General features: G+C 38.8%; 1 protein-coding gene across 1 annotated transcript in view; it reads right to left on the reverse strand.

Moving 5' to 3' along the window:
* Cd96 (CD96 molecule) overlaps nt 1–15,678 on the reverse strand; it is a 46,518-nt gene that overhangs the window by 15,991 nt on the left and 14,849 nt on the right. Inside the window, 3 exon segments of the mRNA XM_055593093.1 lie at nt 3,175–3,308; nt 3,310–3,380; nt 13,008–13,126. Of these exon segments, the coding sequence (XP_055449068.1) occupies nt 3,175–3,308; nt 3,310–3,380; nt 13,008–13,126 (324 nt within the window).

Here is a 15,678-nt window from a genome sequence, read left to right on the forward strand (position 1 = left end):
ATTATTATTATTATTATTATTATTATTATTATTATTATTATTATTATTACTACTACTATTACTATTAGATAATAATATAAATTATTTGGGGATACTTGTTATTTTTTATTGAAGAATTTTTTTCATGTTCTATATCTGATCATTTCTTTTCCCTTCCTCAACTCCTCCCACATCCTACCCACCTAACTCTACAGCCTTTCTTTCTCTTTCTTTATAAAAGAATCAGATGAACAAAACAAATAACCAGAATTAAAACACACACACACACACACACACACACACACACACACACACAGCCACAGAAGCACAAAATCAGAATAAATAAATTAATAAATTAGTTTAACTCAAAATCTTGTTTCAGCTTTCTCCTGGGAATCCAAACCAAGACACAGCTCGGAAGTTGATGTACTTAGGGGATATTTCTGAGCTCTTCTAAGAAAAAAATACAAATAAAACGAAGGCCCTGAAGGAAATTGTAAGTCACAAGGGTAGTCGTGAGAAAGTCTATGAGTTCAAAAAAGTCACATTTTCAGGTTCTGACTAAGGGAGAGCAAGCAAAGCCTGCACAGCAAGATGGTGGTGGATGTAAAGAGGCAAGCAGCAACTGGTCTCTGCTCTGCAGATTGTAGAAATCAGGCAGTGATGTCTGGGGAAGAAGAATGAAGTGGTATAGTGCATGATGGATGGTTGGTGATTCATTCAGTACTTAAGTTTTCATATTTTGTTGTTGGGTTATTTGATGTGAGGAAACACCAATAAATTAAAAAGGCAATTTTTTATTAATTTATTTATTTGACAGGGTTTTACTCTGTAGCATGGACTCAAACTTACGATCCTCCTGAAGCAGTTGTCCAAAAGTATAACCTAAATAAATATACCTATCAGAGGTGCAGCTATTGTGCAAACCCATTGTGCAGCTAGTAGCATGTCCATAAACTCAGTATAATTACTAAAGAATTCCATTAAGAAATGGGAAATTAATTGCAAAATAAGCAAGCAGACGTCCATATTTCTGAATACCATCTAAAAAGAGTTTAAAGAAAAGAGAAAAATGTCCAGACAGAGATGCAGAAGCAGAGAAGATGCCAAATGAGGGACATGATACGGATGCCTTCCAAGCAGACATGAAAAAGTCTGAGGGCTGCTAAGCCATGCGGCCATGGTTTACATGTTGACAAGGAGATTAGATCACACTGTAGCACTAAGGTCTGACTTACGACGCTCATTTCTACCCACATCCTGGTTGCCTGCCTTCATTGGCCTGCCAATAGTAGGGCCAGATGAGTCAGTTTGCTGTTTGTGCTGAGATATTCACGCCCTAGAAGTGAACAAATGGTGCCATCAATACGATAAAAGCAAGAAGCAGCCTATTCTCAAGTCTTCATTGGACACTGCCCAAGCTTCATAGGGAACTGATGGTGGCAGATGATTACTATTTAGTCCACCCCCCAAGGAGACACAGGAGAGAAGGGAGGCATAAAAGGAAAGTAAGGGAGAGAGGGAAGAAAAGGGGGCAGACCATGAGGCACAGGAGAAAGCTACATGTATGAAATTTCACATTAAACAATCTTGCCTCAACTATCTCCATCTGTATATATTACTTGTGTTTTCTTCCACATTTTCTGACCTCTAATGTAATAAAACAAGTTTAGGAATAAAAACAAAACCTCCTTTTAATTTTATTTCATTTTATTTTGAGTTCTGTCATTCGGAAACCTGAGAAGTCTAGCAGCCTTAGATTTTATAGTGTGTTCTCTCTTGGTTTACCTCATTTTCCAAAACAATTAGTTGCCCATCCACATGGCTGATTTTCTCTTTGCCCTCATTTTCTAAAAATTTTAAATGTCTTTTACAATTTATTTATTATATATCCCAATGAAATCCCCCTCCCTCAACTCCTCTCAGTCCCACCCTCCCTCCCTCTTCCTTCCATCCCTTTCCCCTAGTCCACTGAAAGAGGGAGTTCTCCACCATTGCCATCTGCCCATAGTTTATCAAGTCTCACCAGGAATGCCTGGCTCCTCTTCCTCTGTGGCCTGGCAAGACCTCACAGCCAGGCACAAGTAATCAAAGAGCAGACAATTGTGATTTCATGACAGAGGCAGCCCATGTTCAGAGGCAGCCCATGATCCCCTTACTAAGCATCCCACATTGAAAAAGAGCTGCCAATTGGCTACATTTGAGCAGGGGTCTAGGTCATCTCCATATATAGTCCTTGGTTGGTGCATCAGTCTCTGCAAGATCCCATGGACTCAGCCTTTTTAGCTTTGTTGTTCTCCTTGTGGAGCTCCTGTCTCCTCCGTGCCCTTCTATCTGCCCCCAACTTCTTCCATAAGACTCCATGTGCTCAGCACAGAAGTGGTGGAAGAGAGGGAACAGGATAGGAGCCTGCTATAGAGGGTCTTCTGAAAGGCTCCACCCAACAGGGAATCAGAGAAGTTGCTGAGACTCTTTGCCCTTCTTTAGAATGACTTTAAAATCTGCAGGCCATGGTCACAAAAATGAAAACTAGCCAAAGCTAGGAGCTTCTGTTCAGTAATATTTTCTTGCACCAGGGAACAAAGTAGAATGCTTACATTTTTCCTTCAAATTGTACCCTGTGGCGTCTCTACATTCTGAACGAGGCTGTGGTGGATTTCACAGCTCTGTCCCATGAGGACCAGAGAGTCATGCCTGCAAGCTCAATTGCCAGAAACCCCTGGTGGTCTCTCATCACCGTGGGCCCTGGCAGGATGGTGGCGGGGTTTGCCATTTCTCTGGCCTTATTGATCAGCTCCTTTTTCTCATGGTGGCCGTATTGCACTTTGCACCAGAAAATAAGCCAGATAATTAGACACTCAAGGGATTAGATTTTGGCAGTTATAATTAAAGAGATTTCCAGTACCCTTAGGAAACATCATGCCTGCAAACAAGGTAGAGGTCACCATGAAGCTGATCTATATGTGACTTTCTGGGGGCTTTATTCTATTAACTGAATCATTATTCTTTAGCCTTCCACCTTTGTCCCTACCCCAAAATAAGAATGATAGGAGTCAAAGCAAACAATTGCAGGACTTACTCTTATGTGGTTACTGTATGATGTTAAGGGTGGGGAGAGCTTCCTCTTGAGGAAAGAGTATCACTGGAAGCATTGACACTAAGATGCCAAAAGAGATTATGATGTAAACACTTTACCAAAACTCTTGACTGTGGTGGAGGTCTTCCAGGCCTTGAAAGGGCTGACTGTCAGGTGGCAAGAAAATATTATGCCATCATCTTGGATTTAGACTAGAAAGAGGTGGAGACTGTAGTTTGTACCCAGCCTGACTGCCTTTAAATGATGTGGAATTGCTCACATGGTGATCATCAGTGAAGAGAACTTCTTGGACGCCATCTTTCTTCTGGGGCAAGAAACAGTACTCAGTTACAGAACACACAATGTGTCAATGTACCTCAACTGACTGCCTCATAAACAGGATTTATTTGTTTTAAATCATGTGAACATGTGTCTGTGTGTACGTGCATGTGAGTACAAATGCTTATGAAAGCCAGAAGGTATTGAGTTTACTGGAACTAGATCTCATTGGAGATACCCAGTGTGGGTGTTGGGAGCCATATTCAGTTCATCTGAAAGAGCAACAGGGACTTTAAGCACTGAGCCACATCTCGAGCCTGACAAGTGTTATTTAAACACTCATAAAACAGCAAGGATGAAGAATTAAATTAGGGAGACTGAGTATATTGTTAGAGAAAGTATTGTTACTCTTGCACTTTAATAAAAATTTCTCTTATCTTTTCCTAACATGAATAAAAAAGCACGTTGTTCTAAAAGGACCTTGCCACTCAGTCTTGCTTTGAGGACAGGAGAGAGTGCTTTTAGCAGATTGCAGTGCTCATTTAAGAAGTCTGTTAAGATGTGCTGGATATCCACTCCTCCCTTGTGTTCTAGGGGAGAGGGTTGAGCAAATAAGGAACTGGGAGGAAGGGGAAAGTGCAGCCAATGTGTGAGAGAATAACTTTTTAAGAAGGATGTGCTGGGGACACTGCTGGGGTGTTGCTAATTAGATCTTTACATCAGCTTCACAATTCCACCTGTCTTCTCTTCCCAGAATTCCCCGAGAAAAGGTCTGAAAGGCTAGCCCCTTTTAGGATCAGCTGTAGGAGAGAGTAGAAGCAATCGAGCAAAGAACTTATGGAAGCAGCCTTTTCTGAGTCTTGCACATGAAGGAAAGGCACCTGTGAGGAAGTGGCCCCTTCAAATGTTGTCCTCCTAGGCCCTCTTTGTTGCAGTTCTTCATTGCACTCATGGTCCTAGCCCAGCGGTTCTCAACCTGTGAGTCACAACCCATTTGGGGATCGTGACCTTTTCATAGGGTGGTCCAAGACCACTGGAAGTATCAGATATTTACATTATGATTTATAATATTAGGAAAATTTTAATTAAGAAGTAACAGTGAAAGTACTTTATGGTTGGAAGTCACCACAACACAAGGCACCATATTAAACAGTTGCAGCATTAAGAAGGTTGAGAACCGCTGTCCTGTACCTTGTATCCCTGCTTCTACGACTATATTATGCTCAGAGAGAACTCATAAGAAGTGGGCTCTAAAAGTTAGTGTGACTTTCGTTCATTGGCATTTGCTGGGGGAAATTGACTCCTCTATTTCATGTCCTGTCTTTGACGGATGAAGAAAATTACCAATTATTCTTTGCCTACCCAGGATTTCCAGGGCAGGCCTTGTGGTCACAATGATTGTCAGTGTCAGTGTGCTGCTGACCAGCTTTCTAGGGAGGACAGGACTCCTGAGCACAAAGGCGGTATGACGGTTACATCGCCTCTCTGTGTAATTCTAACTTAATCTACTCAGCTGCTTGGAAACTGTCCATGGCACAAGTTGTCCCTCTAGAGATTCACATTCAATCTGTCTGAGACCAGACCTAAGCTGGAATTGAGGAACAATTTTGAAGTTCCTCAGGGGAGCCAGGAGCCAGCTGAGAATGGCTGGCCTAACCCTGAACTTCCCAAGTGAATTATGATGCACAGGGGAAATGTGATGGACTAAAGGGGAGAAAGAGAATTGGAATGCATCTGGCAGTGAAAAATGATATAAAATAATGAAAGCAGCTACCTGTGACTTGGAATTGCGAACTTACAAAGTTAGATTTGGGGTAGAAGGAGAATCTAGGTTGAGTGAATTTGGCACAGGCAGATTTATTAAAGTAATTATATAGACATTTCCAGAGCCTACTCAATAGGAGGCTCTTATGTAATCCCCAATTCTTTGGCTGAATCTGGCTGAGCTCATTATCAGTGTCCCATACAGAGGGAACACTAAGGTTTCTTACAAAGAACCACAGCCTGCATAAACCTCCATCTAAAGTATGCCCCCCCACAGCAATAAAAAGCAGTCTTAGGAGCATAGGGAGATTGTATTCCCAAGACAGGGGCTCAGGAGAGCCCTGAGTAACAGTACAATGAAGTAGAAAGCATGTCCCTCAGCATCACAGACCTGACGACAATAGTTAAGGCAGCTGGCTCCCTCTTCAGGGCCTTCAGTACAAGGTACTTCTTATAGCATCATGTATATGGGCTGGTTTTATAAAGATTTTGTAGTTCAAAATGTTTTTGGAGAGACTGTAATGTGCATAGCTTCTAACATATCCAGGAGACACAGTCTCACAGCAAACTGCCTGGTGCTCTGGCTCTTACAGTCTTTCCCTACTTTCTTCTGTAATGTCCCTGAGACTTAGATGTGTTTTGTAGATGTAGCCATTGTGGCTGGCTGTTCTTCGCAACTCTGTATTTTGATAGACTCTGTTTTTCTTCAGTGGTTTCTATCTGTTGCAAAGAGATGTTTCCTTCATTCGGATGAAGACTACACTTATCTGTGGGTATAAGGACAAATGATGGCCTACACATGAGCTGAACAAGGCCAACACCAGTAGACATGACAAAGTATGGAAAGAGCACAATACCTCAAACCTGCACAAAGAACTATGGGAAACTAAGGAATCCTGAGAGTGACACAAATAGTCTTCCCCAAAGAAGAACATATTAATTGGTTATCCATTACCAAATGGTTTGCCCTGAAAACATACATATATGCATGTAACAACAATTAATGAAAAAAAAGAGGGCTGGAGAGGTGGCTCAGCCATAAAAATCTAGGCTTGCAAACAAACAAACAAAATACAATTAGTGAGTAAAGAGGCCACAAATTTGAAAATGATCAATGAGGAGAATATGGAGGGTTTGGAGGGAGGAAAAAAAAGAGAGAGAGACAAGTTACATAATTATATTATAATCACAAAATTAAAGAAAAAATGTCCTTGTCCTGTCAACAGTCAATCATGAATCAGAAAGAGGCTCACGGGACCTTATCTCTCACCACCGAACCACTACTGATGATTGAGGGATTTTGATGGAGGGGCGGTAGTTGTCTTTTACTGTGTGAGCTGCTGGTGAGCCAACAAAAAGTCACACAGACAGTGCTGCTTCAACTTAGTGGGTCACAAACTAAAATACAAAGACATACATGTGGGAAAGGATCCTAGAGAAGGAGAGGGGTGGCAGGGGTGAGAGGGAGGTGTGAAGAGTCAGGTGGGGGAGGGTATTCATAATGCATGCATGCATATATGAAATTGTCACGGAACAAATTTAGCAAAGGTTATTTTAAAGTGTTCTTGCTTGTTCGCCATGTGGTTTTTCTATTTGGGACATTCCCATCTGTCACATTGTTAGAGGAAGATGGTAGACACAGGATGCAGGCTGCTTAAGACTGCCTTTGCTTTTATTAGATATCAGGGTATGGCTTGTTGTAATACTTTCATTATCATACATATGTACGTACATACATACGTACGTACATACATACATACATATATCCAATGTTTGTTTTGTTTTGTTTGCTTTTACTTGGCATTTGACAGCTGCAGATGGAGAGGGAAGCTTTGTTTTTAAAAGATGGAATTCTGCTGCAAAGTGCCTTGAAGCAAGTAATAGGAGGGAATCCTGAGGGATGGCTGAATCCCTAGGGCAAGAACCTGCATGTGAATGGCTGCCATCACAGATCAAATTGGGAAGCAAATCTAGCTCAAATAAACCACCCAGTACCCAGACCTAGCAGAGCCAGGAGAGCTAAGGAAAGCTAGAGAGCTAGGGGAGCTAGAAGCGGAAGCTCTATAATTCTGTAATTACACAATGATTGCAACTGAAATGGTAACTTCTCATTATTACAGATATTTTCTTTTAAACTGCTACTTCTTTTTTTTAAAGATTATGATATAATTACAATACATTTCCTTTCTTTTTCCTCCCTCCAAACTGTCCCATAAACCCTTCCTTTTTTTTTTTCTTTGTAAATTCATGGCCTCTTTTTTATTATTGTTACACACATATATGTACGTATATATATGTATATATAATATAATATTCTACATTCCAAAATACATATGTACAACCTGCTCAGTCTACAGAATGTTATTTGCATGTATGTTTTCAGGCTGACCTTTTGGTACTAGATAACCAATCGGAGTGCTTCAATCTGTTTAGTGCACTCTAATGTTCTAGGCAGTGCAAAGCTTGTTCAAGTTTATCTTATACACATTATCATAGTCTGCAATTCATTAATGTTAATTTGCATGGGCACAAGTCACACAAAATAAGAAGGTACTCAAACTAAAGCATTTTGAAGCAAAAATACTCAGAATCAAGGAAGATGATGCCTCAGGGCTACACATACAGAACAAATCTGACCCACTAAATTATTTAAAATATATATGTATATATATATATATATATATATATATATATATATATATATACATATATATTTTATATGGCTTTGAGGTATGTCTGGAATGAGAAATTTAGGACAAATTCCAGACAGCCAGAAGCCTTTTTATAGGTTGTAGGCTGAAGGCATTAGGGCAGGTTTGCTGGTTGAAAGGACCTTATGTTATACTGACCTGTCTGTGGTGACTGGCAACATAGGACATATTAAAAAAAAAAAAAAAACAAAAAAAAACCTCCTATTTGGTATAAATGATCTCAGTTTACCAGCTCTGCATGAATACTTGCTGGGAACCACACATAGAGAGCCTTTTTTTCTCCTTTATTTTCTTTATTTTATATTCTTTATGTATTTTATATTCTTTATTTTCTCCCTTTAAAACTATTAGTAATTATTTCAAAAAAATTATTTGGTTTTCATCTTGGTGAAGTCTTTTGCTTTATGTGTAGTATAAATTTGACTAGCTCTATAGTCTACCCACTTAGTAGGTGGTCACCAATATAAATTCACCCCTTTCTAGTTCTACCCACAAACACTCTGTGGTTTTATGAACATTTATATTATACCTATATAAATGGAAATTTGAACAATTATTACTATGGTTCATATGGTTTTGTTCCTGTTTCTCCAAAACTTATTCCCAATGTCACAGTGTTAAATGGTGGTACCCAGTAAGAGGGACTTGGGCTACTACATAAATGAGCCATTGAAAAGACTTCTGGTGTTTGGAGCATAGCTCACCACCAACACGACTACCAAAACAACAACCAACCAACCAACCAAACAAACAAAAAAGGCCACACCCAAAGCAAGCCAATAAACAAAATGAGGTTTGTGGGAGTAGATTCCCTCTCCTCCACTCTTTCATTCTTCTGTCATAAAGGGACATAATAGCCATCATCCAATATGATTTGCATCTTCACATTTTCTCCACGAACTCTACACTGCCAGCACTGCCAGAGCAGGCTGCTTGTAACACCCCTTACATCTGTTTTCAACAGTACCAGACCAGACCAGTATATTTCTAACCATCATCATTAGTTATTAACCCTTTGTAGTTTGGCAGGTACTAATTTTTTTTTTAAACAGGGTTTCTCTGTATATCCCTGTTTGTCTGTCCTGGAACTAACTTGCTTGGTAGACCAGTTGGCCTTTCAATCACATAGATCCATCTGCCTCTGCTTCCTGAGTGTTGGGAGTAAAATCATACTCCACCAACCCTGGCCAGCAGGTACTTTATACTTTGATAACAGTCAAGACAGTGATGGTCAGCTATCACCAGGTAAGAGACTATGGTGTTGTTTTCTAAACTGCAAGGTTTCTTTTTCCCTGATTATAAAACAGCATAAATACTACAGGAAAAATATGATGAAAATTTACTTATTTATTTATTTTTAATTTATTCAGTTTACATCTCAGTCGTAGGCCCCTTCATCCTCTCCTCCCAGTCCCCCCCTACCTCCTGGTGAAAAAATTTAAACAATGTAAGTATCATCTAGTATTTAGTTATGTGACATTATCATGGATAATGAATGATTTGAATGTTAAATGTCCTGTTCCCCCATTCATGATTTAAAAGAGAAGAAAATTAAAACTCTTTTAACATTTTATTTACTTTGAGAATTTTATACATGTGTATTCTGTATTTCAATCTTATCTTCCTTCTTTCTCCTGTCATATCTGTTACCTGTTTCTCCTCAATCTCATCTTCCCTCCATCTTTTTCCTTCTTCTCTTCTTGTTTCTTCTTCCTCCTTCTCTTCCTCTTCCTCCTCTTCTTCCTCTTCCTCCTCCCTTCTTCTTCTCTCACTGAGTCTAGTGCTGCCTATATATAAATGGGTGTAGGGATGTCCTCTAGAACGTGCGCAACCTATCAAGGTCACATTCCGGAAAAAAATATATTCTTCCTTTCCTAGTAGTCACCAACTGTCAATGGCTCTTCAGTTAGGAGTGGGACCTCATGAACCCCTTTCTCATCCATGCCACATGGACTGGCTTGATCTTGTGGAAGTGTTATGCAGGCACCTGGAACCAGTTCATGGGTGCGATGGCTCTTTCCTGTCATATCTAGAAGATACTATCTCACAGAAATCTTCTTAACCTCTGGATTTTGCAGTCTTTCTGCCCTTCTTCCATGATGTTCCAGAGCCTTGTAGGGAGTAGTTATGATAGAGATGTCCCATTTCTGGGTGAGCACTCCATAGTCATTTATAACTGGTGCTAGTTGTGTGTCTCTGTGGAAAAAAAAAAAAAGGCTTCTCTGATGATAGGTGAAAGCTGTACTAATCTATGGGTATAATGAAAAGTATTTAGACAGGCCTCTTTCTAAATATATTCTATTACTTTGAAAATTTTTTATGATGTACTTTAATCATATTCACCATGACTTCTCTCCCTAACTCCTCGCTGACTAACCCTCTCCTCCTTACACCCTCCCAAACTCTGTGTCTTCTCTTTCTCCATCTCTCTCTCTCTCTCATGCCCCCTCTTCCTCTTTCTCCTCCGTTTTTTTTTTTAATAATCTATTGAGTCCAGTTTGTGTTATTCATGGAGCACTGGGTATAGAACCATCACTGGATCAGAGCTGAGCTACCAAGAATTACATGAATAAAGAAAAGTGACTCCTCATTCACTCAGAAGGCATCAACTGTCTAAAGCTCTTTAGTTAGGGGTCTAGGATTCTGAGCATGCCCTCTTCCATGACAGAACGTTGACTCCCTTGGTCTTATACAAGTTTCATACATGCAACCACAAGGGACTATGAGTTCATAAGCAGTGGGGAAGTATTTCTTTTTAATTCACTGACTGTGGGAGCAAATACTTCCCTAAGACATTCATTCCCCAGTGTATATTACTAATTTGTATGTATGAGTCCCAGGGTCTTGTTATAGCATATCTATGTCTTTTGCTACTAACTCTAGTCTTTTATCTGGCTCAAACATAACTTTTCAAGAAGCTTTTCTGGATTTATCTGATACATTTCTCCCTCTACTACTATTTTTTTTTACATTTTATGAATAATATATGACATGACAGAAAATATATCTAATATAATTTTGTATCCCTGTAAGACCTAACACTCAAATCAGATTCACATCTATTTACTGGATTGAATTAAAATTTATACCGTGGGAAATCACAGGATGATAGTTTGTAATGAAAACAGAATATTAGAATATATTTAGAAACTCCCAGAATAAGCCTGAAGAATTTCCCTGATGCTGGTATGTGTCCTAGGAATTAAACAGCAAAACTAGCATTTGCCATTTATCTACCAATCCATATTCCAACTCCATATGCATAGTGCTTGATTTTTTATAGCTCACTCTACTGCTCACATAGATGTTTACAAGCTGATCTTTTGTGTTTTGTTAGTATCTAACTGCATTAGATACTCCATGTTTGTGTCTGATGCCTATTGACTTCAGTTGCAAAATATGACTCCCCCAAAGCAAAAGATCTGCTCCACTTAACACAGCTGACCATTACATCAGGTACACATAGCAAATACTTTTTTATCATAATATTAAGACTCTTAATAATAACTTTCCCCATGAGATCTGCAACTGAGTTAATTAGATTTTAGAATCCCACATACACAACAACATGGCTTTTATTTTCCTGGAACTTGGACAGTTTTTGTCTGCAAAACTGTTCCCAGGGTTTAATCAAATACTTGGGGAAGAAGGCCTTTGTAGCTCCCTGGAGTTTCTGGGTTTTGCACAGTAGGTTTCTGCCCTGCTGAGCTTATCTTCATCATTTCTACTTCTTAACCTTTCATTGAAAGCCACATTATTTCCTGGTTGTAAGAATCCTTGTGACTTCTGCAGAAATTCAGCAATGACAGGAGGAGGTTCTTCTGTTTCCTAGTATAGGGACATTGGACGTTTTCACACCAGACTTAGTAAATCCTAGAGCCATCAGTACTTAGGACATGGCCTAAGTCAGCAAAGCAAACAGACTTTGACATTTAAAAAGGGATTGCACAGTAGGAATTTAATCAGCCCATTGCCAATACACTATTCCCTTTGAAGGAAGGACTCTTTCAAAGGGATCCCTCAGTTTGTCTGTTACAATCTAGTCTCTAAAACGACAGTGTGGCCTGAGGGTCTGTTGATGGTTATCACGCACCCTCTTGCTCTGTAACTTAATTTGTGCTCTCTCCAGATCTCATTTATTGTAAATTCCCTAACGGGATCCATATGTTTATACCACCTTCCGAGTTTCCTTGAAGGACACTCCTAGATAAAGGAGACTTATCAGTTCTGTTGTGTTTGACACATAATGGGCTGGCACTCATTAACCAACATGAACAGCATGAATTTAGTGGGCATCAATTTAATATGAGGATGGAAGAAGAGAACTGACTCCTTAATGTTGTCCGCTGGCCCCTACGCACGTTCTGGTACATGCTGCCTCCCCCACCCAAATTAAATAAATAAATGCAACTTTTAATAGTCCCTATTCTGGCTCTTTATGGTAATTCCTATAGGTTATAGTTTATGGTCACTATGTGTCTACAGCCCCTGCTCCAGTAACAGAGCTGAACTGTGACGTGTCTCTACAAAGCTTGTTTCTCACATACACAGTTTGTGTGTGTTTTTAAAGACGACCTATTTGATTTTGTGCATGTGTGTGCATATGTGTGTGTGTGTGTGTGTGTGTGTGTGTGTGTGTGTGTGTATAGACACTCATGGAAGTCAAAAGGGGTGTACCAGATCCCTTGTGTGCTTTTTAGTGGCCTCTGATAGAACAGTAAGCACTCTTAACTAAGGAGTCATCTCTCCATTCTCTTCTTGTATTTCATAAGCATTGAGTTGGTTTTGCATTTCCTTTTTCTTTTCTTTTTCTTTTTTTTTTTTTTACTATTTTATCACATTAAGATTTATTATTTAAACAATTTCACAAGCGCTAAAGAGATGACGCAGCAGCAAGGAGCATTTGTTAATCTTGCAAAAAACCTGGGTTTTGTTTGCAGCCCCCATGTGGCTACTAATTTGGTGAAAGCAATGCAAGATTGTGGCAATCGAGGAGCTAATTTTAATTTCAGAGCCCCACTGCATACGGTGCTGCCTGCCTAGTTAGAAGACATGCTGGTGCCCTTTACTTCCTTACCCAGCCACTGGCATAATGCCTCTGTCTCATCAAGTATTTCTCTATTATTACTTGCTGTTCATTTCACCTCATTAATATTTAAAGATCATTACAGTTATTCACTGAAAAGGGCAGCGCTTACCACCAACCATGAAAAGGTGAACCTAGGTGAAACTTCTGAGGAGGTATTTTGAAAGCATGGTATTTCCAGAGTCCAATCTGTCTCTATTTCTATTGTGTGGTTGTGTTAAGCTTTTGTGTCTGAAACAAAACACAAGGTGGAAGATGCATGGATCTTGGCATATCAAGTACATTTTATCAAAGAGACAGAAAGAGTTTAGTATAGAGATTCATCCATCTTCAAGACCCCTATGAAGTAAAGAGGCAAAACCCCACTGTAGTCCACATTGTTTAAATGGCAAAACTGAGCCAGGAGAAGCCTAGGGAATTACTCATTACTGAAAACCCACAGAGAAATTGTTTAACAATCCAACTCGGAATTTGACATACTCTTCTGCTTTAACCTCAAATCATTCCATCCGTCTTCAGGTTACATGTCCTCAGAAAGAATATGAATTCTTACACCCTAGCTTCTAATTGTATTTTAAATTTTATTAGGATTTTCGTTTTGCAACAGCAGCAACTTTACTGAGCAGAAAATATGAACAACTCCCATGGACCTATAGCTCTCAGCCTTGGCACATGCAGTGTCATCTGCGGTTGACATCGTGCACAAGAATTTGTCATAATCAATAAACCTACATTCATAAAGCATTGCCTCCCAAAGCTCACAACATGCTGTAGGGTCTACATGATGTACATACTATGGGTTCAGACAAGTGAATAATGACATGCACTTATATTACGCAGACTAGCTTTACTGCTTTAGAAACCTTTTATCTTTTCTTTCTGCAGGGCATAGTGTCAAGAGAAAATTCTTAGGCAGTCAAGTTCCATATGACCCAAGCATTCCTTAGATAACTTACAACAGATATCGTGTAAATGACAATGTTATGTTTTTAGGGGCAAGGGTAAAGAAAATATACATGTTAAGTATACATGAAATGTGTTTCCCAATATGCCTCATCTGAAGTTGTAGTTAGCGAACCTACAGACATGAAGGGTCTTCTACACTACTCTAAACCCATATATTTTTAGAAGACACTTGTCTGTTAATGTTAAAAGTACTTAACCACCATAATATTTCCAACTGCAATTATTTGTATAACACCATCAAAATTTTAACATACTGCATACCACTATTACTATTTTTATGTGATTTTTGAAATCATTTGAATTGTTTTGCTTAAATATAGCTTAAACATATAGTAACATAGTTATTAATATCTATGATGTTCACAAAAATAATTCATATGTTAATAATATTTTAATGTATGTCATCTAAATGTAAGTTACTATTATTATAGTCTTATTTTTGTTGTTATCATTACCATTGTTGTTATTATTTGGTGTTATTTATTATTTGAATTTTTGATCATGCTATGCAGCCTTGACTGCCTTAGTACCAGCTACATTACCTAATCTGGCTTCAAATTCATTACAATCCTCCTGCCTCAAGTGTGAGAATAATTGATGTGCATCATCACAACCAGCTCAACTTTTGAAGTCTGTTCAGATTCTGGGCATAACTTTTTTGAATATAACTGAAATGAGTTAGACAAAGAGAGAAAGTAAACTAAAATCAGCTAGAAAATACCTACAAGAACATTAAACTACAGCATATAGGCGGGAACTGACTACTAGAACAGACAGACAGAAAGACAACAACAGAAAGATAGAGCGTGCTGTGTGATGGGCTTCAGAACAGAGAAATCCGACCCGCCAGTGGGTGCCAGACAGGCTGGCTAATCTGAGAATAGTGGCAGAGGTGGGGACAGGAAGATAAAGGCGTCGAAAGGCGTCGAATTACCAGTTTCTCCTTGGGGACCAGAAAAAGTCTCCCATCCTGTAACAGATGGGGTCCGTGGGATGACCCGAGTGCTGTAAAGAAACCCTTAGGGGAACAATTCATGTGAAGTGAGACTGATCCAATATGAGAAAGCAAAGAGGAAATTCAGATAAGAGCGGGAGACAAAAGGAAAGGAAGTACATTCAACAGTCCCCCAGCACTGTTTACAAAAGATGCAGGCTCTGGACACAGTAAAGATACCGAGGAGCTAGCCTGGCAAGACTTCCATGGTAAGAAAACCCACGTAAGCCTAAGTGATAGAAGAGTGATTGCAGTAGAACGAGCTATACAGCGACAGGTGAGAAAAAGGCCAGAGAATAAAATGCCATTCACGTAACAGTGAAAGAGTAGCAATATACCCACACACCAGTAAAAGCTTCATCACACAAAATGAGGTGAAAGAACAAAGATTACATAAACTATACAAAAATTGGAAAGGTTGGTAAATGAATTCAATGAAGAAAAAATGACTTGTGAAAGATAGGTGGTGCAAGTCACAAAATCATTTTCAAAAATCACTCTAGGAATGAGATGAAGCTAGAACAGGGTTGAAACTATATACGCACAAAAGCTAATGTTTTAAGAAAAATTTTAAAGGTCAAATAAGGAAACTATTTAAATAAATAATTTTAAAATAAGATAATCAAATAACATGGTATAAAAGGGAAAAGTGTATATATATTTAAATACACTTTTTAGCATTTGTGCTATTCCATTTTTTTTATTGCCACAATAAAATATATAAATATATTTTACAGTCATTTTCTATTTTAAGAAAAAAATTCAAAATTATGGTTTTTCATATAAAAATACAAATATAAAATTTATTTAGAGATTTTTTTAT

The sequence above is a fragment of the Psammomys obesus genome, unplaced genomic scaffold (assembly GCF_907164565.1).
Source record: "Psammomys obesus unplaced genomic scaffold, mPsaObe1.curated_primary_1811, whole genome shotgun sequence".
NCBI classification, from domain to species: domain Eukaryota; kingdom Metazoa; phylum Chordata; class Mammalia; order Rodentia; family Muridae; genus Psammomys; species Psammomys obesus.